General features: G+C 45.5%; 1 protein-coding gene across 1 annotated transcript; it reads right to left on the minus strand.

Annotated features, from left to right (window-relative positions):
• Window positions 1-210: 210 nt before the first annotated feature.
• On the minus strand, window positions 211-17,385 carry LOC113966459 (fatty acid amide hydrolase-like). The gene is made up of 20 exons (XM_027681207.1): window positions 17,210-17,385; window positions 17,061-17,117; window positions 15,467-15,504; window positions 14,059-14,199; window positions 13,029-13,091; window positions 11,760-11,880; window positions 11,242-11,334; window positions 10,027-10,187; window positions 8,835-8,920; window positions 8,536-8,619; window positions 7,245-7,307; window positions 7,031-7,108; window positions 6,850-6,938; window positions 6,134-6,170; window positions 4,741-4,889; window positions 4,463-4,525; window positions 4,102-4,177; window positions 3,384-3,468; window positions 3,115-3,202; window positions 211-2,573 (listed from the first exon to the last, which is right to left on the minus strand). The coding sequence occupies exons 1-20, from the start codon at window positions 17,366-17,368 to the stop codon at window positions 2,463-2,465; spliced, it is 1,842 nt and encodes a 613-aa protein (XP_027537008.1). The 5' UTR covers window positions 17,369-17,385; the 3' UTR covers window positions 211-2,462.
• Window positions 17,386-17,396: the final 11 nt, after the last annotated feature.

Below are 17,396 nucleotides of genomic sequence, written 5' to 3' on the forward strand. Positions count from 1 at the left end.
TGGATGTGTATATACCGTATATCTATACCCATACATATATCTATGTGAAGCAACAGGATTGTGTGTGTGGTCACTGTGTCTGCTTCGCTCACAGAACTGCCCTGCCCCTGCATACTGTGGGGACAGAACTGCTGTTAATTAGGAACAGCAGGTCTGCTCTAGAATTTGGATACGCTAACAGCCAGGGGAAAAAAAGAAAACACTGGGGCCTTTCACATAGATAAGTAAAGTTTATTTTGGTAACCTCACTACCAGGAAAGTCTTGCATTGAAAATGTGCACTGATGAGATACGTTTAGGCAAAGGCAGGAAGCAGTGTGTGAAAAGAGTGACTAAGTTACTGTCAGTCAGTAAAAACTCTCAGTTCTTTCTTCCCACTGTTAGCAGGATGCAAGTTTTTTTTAAATAATGAACTATTTACTTTAGCCTCTCTCCTCCCAGCAACTTGAGCTTCCTCTCTATGCCAAGGGAATGAACTAAACATTCAAATCATAATTTTAGGGTAGTAAATAATTTCAGAATGGATTTGAAATAAATAGATTCATCAGCAGGATGGTAATTGAATATTTTAGACATCCATCTCTATGCCCTCGAGCAATAGCATTGAATTAGGAATATTCAGCTATTTTCTTCAAGCAGTACTGTTCCTTGCAGAAATTTATTCTTGTCAAACATTTACCACCTCCCTTATTGCTAAGCAGTACATTTCAGCAGTGTTTCACTCTAAGGTATGTTGACAGTGTTTAATAACTTATGGTTAATAACAGAGGAAATACTTTGCTTTTAAACCATTCCTCATAAAGCTAAACTGTACTAGAATCTAGAGAACAAACACTTTTGGCAGTATCACAGAAGGAATTAAAGGTCAAAGACAGTGTCAACCATATAATTAATTTAACTGTGGATGCTGGTGACAGCTGATGGTAGGAGTTGATGCTTTAACTCAGGTAATTAAGGAGATGGTAATGCAAGTTCTTCCATTCAGATCCCATCTGACTTAACTTCAGCCATCAGTAAAGAGCTAGCTATGGTTAAACAGTGGATAGGTATGGGGAAAAAAAACCCCCAAAACTCTACTGAGTTTGGGAGAAACTGCAACTACTTTCTGCTGCTTCTTTCCTTCCAAGCAACATAAGAACACAGTGATCTCTGCTCCTGTCTGTAGGGCAGCTCCTCCAGCAGCCTGACCACAAGCCCAGGATACCTGATAAGGTAGGCAAAAGGAGATGCCTCTCAGCATTAACCCCAAGCTACCCTGAAATGAACACAAATGCTTAGGTTTAGTTGCTCCTAGGCCTTTTCTTCTTTCATGTGGCCCTAGTGCTGCTGGCAGGACACAGGTACTCGTGAATCTACAGCCTGAAGCTTTTCAGTAAAATACAATACTGTGGCTAGAGCCATGCCATGCTTTATGTAGTAATCCATGTCTTAATTCTGCCTTGATTACTTCAGGAAGTACATTTGAGATAAGAGAAGGCTGGCATCTTATCTAGAGCAGGCTCTTTGCTGCAACACTTTCTTGCATCCAGCTTTAACTTTTGCAGTAGTTCAGTAGCATTTCCTACAAATTTCAGCTGTTTCTAATAGCTGCCTCAGCACTCTTAGAACAGTATTTTCTCTGCATTATCAAGTAGTTTCTTCCGTTTGGACATCTAAATGATAGTAGGCTTATACTCAAGCAACTAGTGGGAGAAAAGAGACTCTCCAGGTCTTAGCTTGGGAAATAGAGATGTGCAAAGGAAAGCCAGAACCCTGAAACAGGGTTTTGGGGCAGAGTTAATGAGGGTTCCTGCTCTGATTTTTCCTTCCCTTCCATGCAAGGCTGAAGGCAGGAAGGACTCTCAGGCAGTGAGCACACCCACAGTGTTGGCAGCATGAGGAACAAGCAAAGTGACACTTCTGTACCTATGGGATTTCTGCTTTGCTCTGAGGGACTAAGTACAGGGCCAAAACAAACACTGCCTGATTGCAGGTGTGTTAAGAGCCTCCTCATTCCAAGAGAGCTAGGCATTATTCAGTGCCCTTCCCCTTCAAAAACAAGACCTTTGTTATATCCTGGAGCAGGAGAAGTTCCATTGGAAGGTTTAAGGCCTAGAGATTGTACCTCTCCATGTACAGTAGTATGAACTACCTGCATGCAGTCCTGTAGATACAATTGTCTTCCATCTGTACACAGGACCCCTACATGGGAAGAAATTGTAGAAGATAGTTGCAGCTTCCCCTGCAAAAACAAAGCAAGGAACTAGCACAGTTGGTCTCGCCAGTATAAACTAAGCCATCCGACAAGCAGGGAGCAGAAATTATGTCTGCTCAGCATTAGTGCCTGCTTAGATCAGTCCCCATTCCTCAAATGAGCCTGCTACTAAGCCTTTCAGATGAACATTGAAAACAAGTCCACTCTTAATATTTGGTCAGGTCAGACTAGGGAAAAAAAAAGACTTAATCCCCAACTTGGTCACTCTATCATGCAAGGACGTCGTAATAAATGGATGGTTTTTTGGTCTGGGAACGGAACTGCTCTAGCTTTAGGCCAATCCTCAGAAGAACAGCTTCATCCCACCATTTTGCCATGACCTGGGAGAAGATGAGAGAAGCAGAGTGAAAGGAGGGGAAAAAACCCAACAAAGTAGCATCATTACATATAGACACTCTTGAAAGCCCTAGATTACATAACAGAAAACAGAATTTCCCTCCCCCCCCCCCCCCAACAGCACAAAAAGACACATTTTCCCCTTTTACCCCAGTAAGTATGACATCACTGCATTTGGGATAAAGGCAGCTGTGTGACTTCCAATTGCAAGACATAAGACCCATTTCTAGAGGGAAGGACTTAAAGGAAATGAGAAATAAGAGAGGAAAGTAGTGACAAATATTGGGTACTGATGCAAGTAGCCAGGGAAACAAATCTATCTCAAAGATACCTGAAGAGTCCCTCTGCCCTTCATGAGTGAGTTACTCTGAGGCAAATCACCCACAAGTTAAAACTTCTATTTCCAGTAGCTGCCAACTCCTCATATGAGCTGTGTGGAACAGCAGGAACCTGGTTATAAGTGGCTCAGGACAAATCCAGATGGGGATTTTGTGACCCAGTTTTCAACAAAAATCCAGTACTTGCCTGGAGGTTGATAGGAAGCCCAGCAGTAGAATATCCAATGGGGACCACAATGCCTGGTATCCCAGTGAAGTTACCAAGCTGCATGAACCTGGGGGAAAAGCTGTAATCAGCATTCTTGACTTGGGACAGCAGCAAATTCATCCTTTTTTGGGAGAGGCAGCTAGCATCAATCTCTCCTGCCTTACAGCCTGAGCTTCTTCAGTTGGTGCAGCTAGTCTCCAGCTGTTCCCAAACTTTTGTTTCTGTACTGCAAGTAACGTTGTTCTTACCTCATGGACCGTACTGTGAAGGACATATCGCTGCTCCCAGTCAAGAGGTCAGATTCATAAATTCTTGGGGCAGTGCAAGGAACAGCTGTGGAGAAATCACAAAATGACTGTAATGAAAAGGGACCTCAAGAATTCATCCTGTCTAACCTTCTGACTCAAGAATGGTCAGCTAGCGCAGGTTGCCCAGGACCATGTCCAAATGGCTTTTGAATATTCCCAGGGATGAAGATTCCACAGGCTCTCTGAGCAACCTAATGCAGTGCTTAAAGAGCAAAAGAAGAGTCAGACAGTGGGCAATCTTTAAGGAACAGCTCAGTTCACTAAAGCCACATGTTTGATATAGAGTGGTGATGCAAACTCATGCAAGTTGCTGGGATTTACAAATAAAGCAGTTAGCTTGTATTTAGAGCAAGAACACTGCATACATAAGTAGATATCCAGTCCCTCCTGTGCGTACGTGCCAGCTCTATAGCTCCTGTCTCAAGCACCAAGGGGGAATTTGTTGCTGCCATGAATACAACCAGTAAATCTAGAAATACACAGCAGTCTTTCTAACCAGGCTGCATTATCCTCTAAATGCTGTGCTTGAGGCACAGCAAAGTATTTGCACAGAAGTCATACTCTTAAAAATTGAGGCGGGAAAGTTAATGGAGTGACTGTTCTTAAAAGGCACCACAGAGCTGTTGGGGACTGGCTCTTTGGCCAAGAATAGCAATACCTGGTGTAAGGATACAGTTGACAGTGCTGAAGATCTCTCGCAAAAATCCCATGCTCCGAGTTCTCTGCCGATTTGCCTGCAAGCAGAGAGAATAGTGTCTGACCAGAACCTCTTGGTTCACGAGGCTCATGTTTGATGTTGACAGACTGCCCATCAGAGCCTCTACCTTTGCATGACACCGTTCCTGCAATCTGGAATCACAATGCAGGACAGGTGGCATGTCCTCAGCATGCTTTCACAGCTAAGGGCAGTTAGAGCTGGGTGACATCTTCCCACGTGTATGGGGAAGTTAAGCCTCTACCCCACCTGTAAAATTTCACTATGTGCCTCCCTTCAGCCTTCACCACACTATGTTCCTTACCGTAATATAATCCAGAGCTGTGAACTGGCAAGCCAAGGCCAGGTTAGCCCGAGTGTCCAAATTCTGAAATAAAAAACACTGATCAAGGTTCTGCTTGCAAGAAAGTGAATTGTGACAGCCCAGGAGTTCTCTTCCAGGTCTGTTCTCCTGTACTGGTAGTCATCCAACAGGTAGTTTGTCATAGAAGAAGGAGAGCCTCAGGTTTCTCACTGACATGATATTTGTGCTGCATCAGCTCAGGACAACTACTGCCATTGCTCCAAGCTGCTACTACTTACCATTTCCTGGAAATGTTTATTGAAGTCAGGTTGCAGGAAGTCTCTCATCTCACTGAGAATGCAGATTACATGTGCTACTCGAGCTTCCTCCATCTCTGGAAGAGAGACTTCAACCACACTGGCTCCCAAACTCTGCAGGTGCTCCACAGCTGTGTACAGAACAGGTAAAGCACAGACAGCATCCCTGAGTTCACCAGGCTGCACAGAAGGGCTGCAAATCTCCAACCCCTTGCCAAATTAGAGACCCCACAGGCCACAAGCACCTTCAGTGCACCACGTGGCATGCAGGCTGCTGCAGCTGCTTCTCACAGGTAAAAGCCTAAGGAGATCTCAGTATTCCAACGGGGCAGGGGTAGGGGGCTTGCCCACAGGTTCCTAACTTAGCAGCTATAGGACAAGTTCACCCTCTCCCTCCAGCCCCTCAGTTAAGCCAAAGAGTAAAAGGTGGACTGCCAAATGCTTCCCTGAGCACTTCACATGACCGCTATTCTATCAGCATGAAGTGATTATTTAGCATCATGAGATTTCCATTCTGAGCTTCTTCTGAACCATAATGGTGGAGGAACCCGGGAGATACTCAAGAGACCAGGTCAACAGTACAGGGTCACTAAATCCTGATGCACTTTAACAAGGCTGAACACCAAAACTTCAGGAAAAGTAAATCTTTTGCAGTCTAAAAAGAATCCTTTCTTTGACCCCAACTCATTCATAAATACATACCCAAGCTTGCCTATTTCACTGGCCTATGGTGCAGCTCTCCTAAGAAAATACTATAGAATTGTGTCTTTGGAAATAAGGAGGCTGAAGAAAATCCATGCAAAGCCTGAATACTGTGAACTATCTCAGCTCCGATGCACAGGAGGCCAACTACTATACCAAGCATTGTAGTCCTTCTCTCCCACCCCCAAATACTCTCCAGGGTCAATTTTACTTAGTCTAAACTCTGACAAAGCCACTCTAAAGGCACCATTTGGCTGCTTTCAAGGAAATGCCACAGGACTGGATACATCACAAAGACTTAGCACTGTCTTACTATTGAGTATTATGTTGTGAAACAAGGCCCTCCCTTAAAAGTCTTTTACCATTAAAGCTTGCAGAGTAAGTATTACTGAGCACAGATCTGTCTTTCTACAGACAGAGGCTGAGCACACTGGACTGCATTCTTCCATTGTAATCCGACAAGCCTACAACCGCTGAGATTTTTAACCCTCAGCAGTCAGGAGGGCTTCCCCAACACACTTCCAAAGCTACTGCTGTTTGTCCAGCCAGACCTCTTTAAGCAACTGTCTTTAAGGACTTGAGGAGAGGTCTTTTTAATGCATACATAAAAGGAGCACCAAGTGATACCATAACATCAGGCAGAATAAGAGACTTGCAGACTTTTCCTCTTTACCTTTCTTGCAGATGGACAGAACTTCAGCATCACATGCCTAAAGAATAAGAGGAAAGAACTAAGTAGACTTTAATAAGTGCCCCCCTCTTGGTGAGCACACTCACCAGGACTTCAGTCCTTATGGTGCCTTCCTCGTTCCTGTCCCTAATGGTAATGAAACAGCCCTCCAGACTGCCTTAGGCCACCTGCTCCAAGAGAACAGCTTGCAGGTCACACCCCAAGGAAAAGGAAATATCATCTTTTCCTCCTCTGCACAGTGGCAGAGCCAGTAAGTCTTTTTTTCACCTCTAGGGAAGAATCCTGAGAACATTTGTGGGGTTGCATTACAATTGCCAAGCAGTACTGGCTTGCAAGCCCAGTTTCTACACTGGCACTCAGCAGCTACAGCATTGTCACCAAGCAGATACACTAATTTTCCTCATTTGATTTTAAACTAACTGCCGTTCATAATGAGTTCAGAATCATTTTCTCCAATAGAATCAGCAGTGTGAGGAAGCATACTGCCATCAACTGTAGTTGTTACCTTTGCTCATGTCTCCAACAGACTTTTCAAAAGGCTGCCTTAGAAAAAAATTTACCCATGTTGCTGTTTTCACACAGGCTATATTATCTTCCAACTATGGACTAAATATGAGAAGCTCTAATAGTGACAGGCAAGAGAATATCGTATTCCTTTAAAATCTCATTTTGCAAAGCAGCAGAGATAGAATAGGCACCTTAAAAAATGTCCAGTCCACTCCCAGATTTAAGCCTTTCAGGTCAGGAGCACACATATCAGATAGGGTTGCTTTGGGCTGTTTTAGTCCTGCAGGGAACAAAGAAAAGTTCCTCCTTTTAACTAGGATGCCTCTAGGAAGACAGAGCATCTGGGTTCAGGGACAGAGAGGGCTCACCTACCATATGGATAGAGTGGATCTGGCTCAGCAAGGATACTGTAAACAATGGCTGCATCTGCCACTGATGTACAGATAGGGCCTGTAAAAGACAGATCAGTAATAAAAATGTGACAAGATAAATATACCTTCCTCCCAAGATGTTTTGTAGGTACAGATTGCCTCCCCTGTGAGAAGACCACATCAAGGTCCCTGAAGTGGAGCACGAGTCCTCTTACCTACGCTGACTGTGGAGTAGGAGAGTGGCAAGCTGCCATGACCACTGATGCGCCCAAATGTACCTAGAAGAACAAGAAAAGGGCAGTTAGCTATATATCAGTAGTCACGAGGAAAAGCTGACCAGATGGCTCTGGTGCACCCAGTCAGTAAACAACCTACCCCTGCCAGTCACTTTTATGTCTGCTGTTTCAGGGTCCAGTCACTCATCCTTCAGTATCCTGTTCTGCTGACCATGATCTGACTCATCAGTGAAACAGATGCATTCAGTAAATAATGAAATGGGTTTCCCCCTAAGAAATTATTTAGTTGAGGGGAAACATGTGCAGGGACATTTTGGAATATACACATTTAAATATGCAGAAGCAGCATTTATGGTATGGAGGATGGAGATGCAGGAACAGGATTATCAACAGCAGCAGACACCACCCCATGGGAGGTGTCACCCACTTCATCAGTGAGACTTCATGCCTAACACCAGTTGTCTTCTGCGAGTACTTGTATCGCCTTTCTGACCAGTTACATTTTTGTCATCATCACTATCTTCCTCGGATGAATCACAATTAGTGAAGTTGACCACATGCAAAGGATGGAAAGAGAGTAATGGCTGAGTATCTGGTCTCAGATGAAGCAGCTGAGATACTTCAGCATGATAAACCATTCCCAAAAGCCAGCATCTCTTCCAAGTGACAACCCTGCCTCACCATGTTCCATGCTGTAGACACTGCCCTGTGCATTTCTTCTGTCCTCTGCACATTTTCCTTGATTATATTAATTCTTACTGCAAAAACTGCATTGCTACTCCTTGTAACACTGAGATAAGAGGGAATGGCTACATCCTGGTTTCATACAAGCCTATTACCAGGTTTAACTTACTAGATACAAATCTGAGCAGCATCAGCCTCTCCATATAACTGGGGTGATGGCAACCCATCATGGGTGGAGATAGTTTTCACCAGCTCAATACAGATACCCAACTGTGTTGGGAACACCTCCCAGCAGAGAAAGAAGAGTGAAGAGGGGCAAGTGGATGAAAACGAAAAGCAGCATGATACTTTGCTTAGCATTTGACTTAAGTAAGTTAGGGTTTTTGAACATCTGTTCGATAGCCAGTACAAATACTTCCATGCTGCCAGCCTAACCCGCATGCCTCCTGGGGTGTTACACTCCAGAGTTTCTCTGGTCAAGTTTTACTTGACAGGAATTAACAGACTGTGCCCAACTTGTTTGTGGCATTATGTCTGAAACACCAACCAGACAAACACACCCCCCTCCATGATTAAAGAGCTCTACCTTTCAGCCCCACCACACCACAGAATGAAGCAGGAATCCTCACAGAGCCTCCTCCATCTGTGCCAATAGCCACCGGGCAGAGACCTACAAAAATCCCACACATTAGCCTGTGATCAGAGGGACATCATTTTGCCCTGTCCATTCTACCAGCAGCTGTAGCCAAGACAGCACAGAGAGCTCTCTGTTTAGCCAGGAGTTCTCTCCAGCTTCTAAACCCCATCATAAAAACTAAATGCCTGAGGTCCTTTGGCTCAGGACCTTCCTCCCACCACCCCTGAGCTCCATGTAGGACCACCTACCTGCTGCCACAGCTGCTGCTGACCCACTGGAGCTCCCGCCTGTGAAGTGGTTAGGCTTGTAGGGATTCCTAGGGATCTTGTGGTACCTGAAGCAGAAACAAAGAGCGTCTAATCTTTTCCTAGGAAGGACTGCATGCACTACAGTGCAGAAAAAGATCCAGAAACACAGCTCAGAGATTCTGATCTCTTGGTAAAGAGACACCATTTAATCTCAGAAAGAGCCATGTCCCTAGAAAACAGAATGTAAAAAAGACTTCTGCCTCAAGAGTACAACCTCTTGTTAGTGTAAGCAGCCGATCCAAAGAAACAGACACAAAGCAAGAGAAAAGATGCTGCTCCAGCTCTTCTGTCTGCAATGGCACCATGCCATTACTGCATGCCACAGGGCATTAAGCAATTCCAAAAGGTGGAGCAGTTGATGGCCAGCAATCCTTACACATAAGCAAGTCAGCATCCCCAGCTCTGTTCTTTATCTCAGAGCAGCAGCTCCCAAAGTCTCCAATCTGACCACAGCCCCCAGACACCAGAGGTCTGGCACGTGCCTGGGTATCCAGCCAACCTCACACAGTGAGGAAATGCCCTGGCATGCTCTTGCTGCAGAGGGGGAGCCCTAGTTCCATCTAGCTGCATGTGCATGAAGTGTGGCTCTATACAAGGCTTATCAAGGCTGTGAGGACCGCTGCTCTGGAACTGCAGTTCTCATCTTGGCTATAGCTGAAGAATTCTCAACAGTAAAGCAAATTCCAGTGAACCTCTTTTAGCTAGGGAAACAAAACCACTACATTCGTAGACGACTGTACCTTTTTCTCACTGTTCTGGGCCTTCAGCCATTACTGTGGCTGAGTATTACATTACTATTTATTTGTTTTCTGTCATGGCTTTTGTCTACCATTCATCCTATAAATATTCACACCTCCAGGCCTGTAAGGCCTGACAAACCAAGTTCCTTACTCAGCAGACAACACTCAGATCCTCTCCTTCCTTTGGTTTCAGGAGCCTTCAAGCTTCCACAGCTACTCTGACCCTCAAATCTACAATGCTGGGTTTTCATACCCCCAGGGTTCTCTCTGTATGGGGTGTTTCCATCAGTTTTATTCTCATGTGCTTGCCTTTATTTTTGTATCCTTCCCCGTTCTGGACAGTCCTATAGGTATTTCTAGACTGGGGGAAGAGAGAAGAAAAGGATTTTTACCTATTAGGGTTGCATCCAGTTGTTCCAGTCCCTAGTTCATGCATGTTTGAGACCCCAATAATGATAGCCCCAGCCTCTCGCAGCTTCTTGGCCACAGTAGCATCTTCTGTTTCTGGCTTTGTCCCAAGATACACTGTTCCCACTCGGTGATGGTAAGGGACCTTAGCAAGAAGACACCTTATTATTCATTCCAAAACCCTGGTACAGTGCACACATGCACATAAAACCCTGTGCATGCTGCACATGCACACTTCAACACCACAAGAGATCCCAGACATTGGGACCCGTGGAGGTAAGGGCTAGGAAGCATCACTCTTCAACTTGTCCTGTTTTGGTCTCTGTTAGGAGGGACACCTAACCCTGCAATATTTGGTCCTTCTCTCATGCAGAGGAGTCCTTTTCATACTGTGATACAGCAGAGCAGAAACATGTAGATGGTCTTAGTCTGCCTCCCTGCAGCAATGTGATTGCTATGCCCAGAGGCTGCAGAACAATCACCTTGGCCCCACAGCACACAGCTCCATGTTCCATGTTTCTATGGACAGAGCTACAGCAATTCAAATCTGCAGTGCTTTGAAACAAGGCATCAGGATTAGTCGAATGCCAAAATACCAGATGGACTTATTTCCAGGGTATGCTAAGAACTCTTCACTTCGAGGCAGTAGTAGAAGAATCTGTACATAAACAGGACTCCCACCCTACAGGCAGGTCTCTGCAGAGCCTACGACAGCCTGATGGCACTGCCAGGAGTATTTACTGGTAACTATTGTTGGGACCACAGGTAAAAATCCTTGTCAGTAGGGATTTTCAAAATAACTTGCATATTTCTGACACATATATTTTAAGGTAAGGAGAGAGGGATGCTTTGCCAGTGGAGCAGAGTCAGCGCCCGAGAAACACAGACAGTTACACCCACCACTACAGATGCTTTTATATATTCTCATTTCATCATACGAGAGACCGCTTCCCACACCCACCCTCTACTCCCCATGGATTCAAGAGATCGGTACGAGATGGAACACGTCTGCTATATGCAAGATCTGTCTTCAGCTTGCAAAACTTGTTAATCCTACTCATTGCAAACCCACATACTACCCCTTATTACAAACATATTCTCAGGCTTCTGCTGAGGAGTTGGCCTTAAAACCCTGTTGCAGTGAGTTGCCCAGGTTGACCACCTGCAGCACGAACTGGCAGCTAGACAAGGAAACTCACCACTTTGAACTCTTCTTTCAGACACACTGGGATACCATCCAGATAAGACAGGGTACATTTATTCCTGTAACGAGTAGTGGAGGCCTCAGCCATCTGCACAGAATAAAAAATCACCATGTGTTATATATACCTAGCTAAGCTGAAGGTCATCACCAATATCAGAATAGATATCAAAAATTACTTTCTCAGGCTTTTACTAAGCCAAACTATCAAAGTTTCTTTCTTCCACCATATGCTCGTGAGAAACTACTACTTGGAAGCATCTGTGCTAATGGATGCCACATAAGCACAGAAGTCCTGTTATAAACATAGTCATCCAGCAGAAATGGATTGCTTTAATGCTACCTCTCTTTGCAGGAAGGAAAACAAACTTGTTCATAATCCTCTAAACACAGAAGAAGGAAAAATGTACTTATTTTGCTGTGCAATATACCAGCAGAAGAGTCTCTGACCCTTCCAATGGATACTACTGCTCTTGGGGTGGCAGAGGCCCCTTTCCTACCAGAGGCAGACATTACCAGCATTATTTGCTCCCGGTCCCATTGCACTATTGCTCTGAGCGGGGGGGTGGATTTGTTGCAGTCCTCCAGCATGGCAATGATGTTCTTGGCTACCTGAGACGGTGTCAGCTTCCCACTCCTACAGGACAGAAGAAGTTGGGACCTTGTTACAAGACCTCCCACACCACACCCACACACAGGGTTTCTCTCCCATACACAACATGGCAGCTGTCACAGGTGTAAGCAAGAACTAGGTAAGAATCTCTGCATGGTGATGATTTCAACACGGCTGACACCATCAAGACAGGAGACTCCCTTCCTTAAGGAGAGAATTTGCCTACACAGCATGTCCCCAGCCCTTAGAGCAGGGCAAGAGTTAGGAGAGTTACCCAGATATTCCTGAATCACCAAATAAACAGAGATGAACAGGTGACAGCTTTACAGAGTCCTCAAGCTCCTGAAAGCTTGGAAGTTATGAAACTGCCAGTTACCATGAGCTAAGACCAAGAGGCCAGGCCCCTTTATACAGGCTTCCCATTATAGAGGAGGGGCTCCCAGTAGTACTGTCATAACTCACCTTAAGAAACAGGCCTTGTCTCCTGGCAAAAGGCTGTATTTCACCACAAACACATCTATCTCTAGCTGACACAAAAGTCAGGATGCACCTGTAACATCAGACTGCAGTGTCAGCCTTCTGCTCCAAGGCCGCAGCTTGGTGGCAGAGGGGGCCCTTGAGGAACAAGTGCCAGGAGCACAAGAAGATTTATCTGAGCCTTCCACATCTGGCCCATGTCCCAGAGGCAACCAGGAATTACCAAGCAGCCAACGGCTCACAGAACCTTAGAGTCAGGAGTGTGCTTTCAGCCCCTTCCCAGCTGGACATATTTACTGGGCATCACAGTCAGAGGAGCACAAGGAGCTGGGGAACCAAGGGATTTACCAGAGACCCACAGTTTGTGCAACTTGCATAATCCAGATGAACTTTCATCTACTTCTCACTTGTGTTTGAGCAAACAAGGTATGCAGAAATCTCTCAAGAGAAAACTGACAATAAGCCAAAGAAAATGGCATTTAAATATCCTTACAGGGCTTGTAAAGTTGTGCCAGCTCTCCCAGCTGACTTTCCTTCGTTATTCTACTAAAGGGAAAGAACAGCAGGGAGTGATGCTAAACAGTAGCACCTAAAGGACAATGCTAACAGAGATACCTAAAAGCTTGTGGAACAGTAGCAACCCACAGTAGGGGAACACATGGGACAGGTTGCTCCCAGACCACAATTTCACCTACCGGTAGCACTCCAGATAATCTTTGATCCCTTTGAAGCTAAACCCATTCCTAGCAGAATCAGACCTGCAAAGACAGGATTAAAGGGACAGCAGTGAACCATCAAAGCCACCTCTGTTTAGACCTATAGCTTTCAGCATCACCATCCAGTGTATGTTTGGGCATCACTCACTCACAGCACACCATCTGGATAGCCGGCCTATGCATGGCAGCTAACACTGTCAGACTCTTTGCACGTGCCAGACACCAGGTACACTAAAGGTGCCACAGAAATAAGGGATTAGTCTTAGCAGTATGTTCTAGTTCTTTCATATTTCTACTGAAAGACAGCAGTCATTAAACTGTTCAAAATGTGTTCCAGGTTTACATTTGCTACTCACCACTGCAATATTACAGACTAGCTGAAATATACTCGTAAACCTACTCCCAGGACCTCTGCCACAGTTAGATCCAGAGACAGCCAGCAGCACATTGGGTGTGTGGTGTGGGAAAAGGCACTATGCAGCACACACAAGGATACACATCAGCAAACTGCTTAAAAACCAGATGGCTCTACCACTTAAGCAACAGACCATTTCTCATCACTCACTAACAAAGCTAATTTCTTGTGCATGTTTTTCTTTTAAAACCTGCATTCCTTTTCCCTTCCAAGCAACCCTGGTGTTCTCTTTGAGACTCCCTGCAGGCAAGAAACAGCACACCTGCAAACTCACTTAAAGGGATCTATACAGTGGCTAGTCAATCACTAAGTGCATCTGCTCTAATAGTGCAAACAGGGCGCTGGCAAGGGCAGATTTTAGTCTCTCCCCAGCAGGCAGACTCCCTGCAGCCTGGAGAATTTTCACATTGCATGTAATTACTGATGATTTATAAGGTGCAAAAGGAAAGATGACTGACAGCACTATTTGTTTTGTAAAGTGGCTGGGCGTGGAAAAAAAACCAAATCTAAATTACTGACAATGACAGCTTCCCATAATATAACAGTGCCAACCCATGTATTTTTCTACTTCACTCTTACACAACATATACTGACCTTGCATCTATCAGCTGCTTGATAACATCTGAAGTGCTTTTAGCCTCAGACTTGTCTCCTGCAACCTCTGCAGCAACCTCCGGGATAAACGTGGGATCTTCGTGAATGTCAAGTGAACGCATAAGCGAGAAGTTGTTCAGTCTGAAAGAAAGAGAGTCATTGCCAGAGTCTGCAATCTCTACCATGACTAATTTTTCAGACTGTTCAGAAGGAACCTTACCCAAGAACATTTTGTGTTAGCAGTCTGCTTTCACAGCAGGGAGCTGCAACAGTTTCAACAGCTACAAGCTAATCTCTCTTACATCTTTCCTACAGGCAGCATCAAATCTATTCTGCTTGCTTAACAAAGCCTCCTACCTCTTGACATAAGACTAGCCAGCCTCTGTAAACCCAAGATGGGAAAGAAATGGCGAAATTTTTCAATTCACTTTAATTGGACATATCATACACAGACCAATAAAGATAGGAATGAAGAGGAAAATAAAAAGGGAAAGTAGTATAAGCCATACATTCAACCACTAATCCTGTTAAAACAAGCACCTCTTCAGACTTTTCCATGACCTGCTTCAACATAGTTTGATTGCAACCAAATACAACAGGGATTGCAGCATAAATCCATAGCTTGGAACACATAAAGCGAGGAAATTAAGACCCTGTCATAGATGTCCAGGAATGATCTGATGTATAATAGCAGTGACACTTGTCTGGGTTTGATTCACTCATAAAGCCCATGTCCAAATAAAATTCAGGGGTAACACATTTCTCAGTGTCCTGGGATCTGCACAGATGACCCTTCAAGTGATGGGCAAACTATGGGAACCAAGTGTGAGCCTAGGGTTCCTGACACCTCTTACCTGATAGGCCCTTTGTACAATGTACACTTGAAAGCAGTTTCTGAACAAAAACGTAAGTGTGAAAGAGGAAAATAGTGAACATCTTTAAAAAGGACTTATTAAAATCTCTGAACTTTATGTCTGGCCTCATTTCCCCACTATTACTATTCTTTTACCACTAATGGTAATAAATACAGCATATTTGCACATCCACGACCTTTGAAAGAAAGAATGTCCTTTAACAAAAGAGCAAAGGCAAAAAGACACAAAAGCAAACAAAAGGCAAAGAGGCAAGCTGACTAATACAGTTTCTGTGCACCTGTCTGAGTGTGAAAAAAGGTTAATTTCTTCTAATAAAGACCCACTCAAATGAGAATAGTTAAAAAAATAATCTAGTAAACAACATCTATTAAATAATCTTCCTCACTCTCCAATCAAGTTATGCAGCTTTCCTCTTAGAAAATGTCATGTCAGATAACCTAAAAGCTGTGTGCAATGTGAGTACCTTAAACCAAAAAATGAAGAAAGAAAAAAAAAAAGAAACTTGCAGAAGGGCAAAAACTCCCCACTCTTACCTCATTAAGAATGGCAATAAGCAGAACTGTCCAAAAGCCTAGAAGAAAAGCAAGTAGAAATGTTGGTTTGCAGCAACTTTGACCTGAACACCTTCTTCACTAGACAAGGAATGCTGAACATGCTCACGATTACTGCAGGTTTGCAGTACCCCAGAGAGCATGCAATGCTAAGCAGTAAAGAAACAGCACAAACACTTGTATTTCACACCACAAAAATGGCCTAAAAGGCTTTCTCCCACCTCTCATGTTTATATAACAAGTGTATCCTTCTGGCTCTCCTGCCTTTGTCTTTCCCTGACTCAGCACGGAAAGCCTGCATCTGAGGGCTGCAACACTGTTAAGAAGCATCTATATAGCTCCCATCCATTACTTTCCTCATGTTGCACAGACTATGCAAACATTGGATAAGGTAGAAGCTTATTATTTTATTTATCACAGCATTAGGATCTTTCCTGTCTCTCAACCAGTTCCTGCAATAAAACGATCTCAACTTGAGATATTTAGAGACTCTATGATAGCAGATGGCTGAAAACATTCTTTGAATACTCTGATTCTGAGTGTAGAAGCACCAGCAGTCCCAAAGAGACCAGCCTGGTTCTAGCCTGTCTCAATAGCTCAACAGTGGACTTCAAAAACATGTTATGGGATGTACAAATACAGTGTAAGCCTGACGCAAGGCTCACGCAGCTAGACCCACAAAGTGGTATGTTATCTCACACATTGCATAAGAATTACAGCATCTTTTTTGAAAATGCATTGTTCCTAATCTACATCTAAACTAATACAGCATAATCCTGTAGGAGATTGAGAATCTCAGGTCCCGCCTCCAAAGGAGATGCCAGGAAATGAAGCAAGCCCCTTTACCATGCATCAGAAGTGGCCACAAAGCAAAGGATAACAAGGTATTCTGATCGTTATATCTTGGAAGAAAGCCACTTGTACGGTATTCCCACAAACAAACACAGCCCACTCCTAGCTTTCATTCCATGCCCAGCCAGACACCAAGCTCTGTAACAGGTCACACTGCCGAAACGAAACTTTCATGCCTATCTTGATACTGGCTCAAAAGGCCAAGCAGCAGCAACAAAATCCATCTGCTTTCAGGCAGAAGCTGCTGCAAAGTGGGCAGTGCCCAGGGGCCGCAGGCTTTTCTCATCCCTCACCTTGACACAGAGCGCTCCCGCCTCCTCCGCACCCGCCAAAGTGGGGATCAACCCGTAGGCTCCCAAACCCGCCCGAGGAGAGCACCGGGGGGTCAGCCGCCTTCAGCACCCTCCTAAAAACCCCACTCAAAGGGCTGAAGGACCCAAACCCCTTGACGTCCAAGAAAAGCTGGTGGCAGCTGTATTTCGAGTTTGATATCGACTTTGGACTCTCCGCACCCAAAGACACACCTGACACCCTGAGCCAAAGGCCCGCGCTCTCAGTCCCCACGACATCACACCTGGGGGAGACAGGGTGAACCCGAGAGCACGCAGAGCGCCACAACCTCCCAGAGAACGCGGGTTTTGCCTCCCCGCCGAATCCCCGTCAGCCTCGGCTCCGTCCGGTTCTCCCCGAGCTTTACCGCCGTGTTTGCCCGGCCCCGACTCACCGTGTTGGCCACATGGACGAAGAGGCGCAGCCCGGCGCCGCACAGCCGCGGGGCCCACTGCGGAGAGGAGGCGAGAGAGAGGTGAGCGCCGGGCCCCGCTGTCCCACTCCCGCCCCGCTCCAGCCCCCCCTGCCCGGCCCGGCGCTCACGGTGTCCCGGGGCAGGCTCGGCGCCCCGGCCCGGCGCGGCTCCCGGCGGAGCAGCAGGGCCCCCGCGCTGCCCGTGTGCCGCCGCACGCAGCACAGGTACGCGGCGGCGGCGGCCGCCAGCAGCGGCAGGAGCAGCAGCAGCAGCGGCGGCGGCGCCATCCCTGTCCTCCCACCGAGCCCTCGGACT

Source organism: Neopelma chrysocephalum, unplaced genomic scaffold, assembly GCF_003984885.1.
Source record: "Neopelma chrysocephalum unplaced genomic scaffold, ASM398488v2 Primary Assembly neopelma1_60, whole genome shotgun sequence".
NCBI lineage: Eukaryota > Metazoa > Chordata > Aves > Passeriformes > Pipridae > Neopelma > Neopelma chrysocephalum.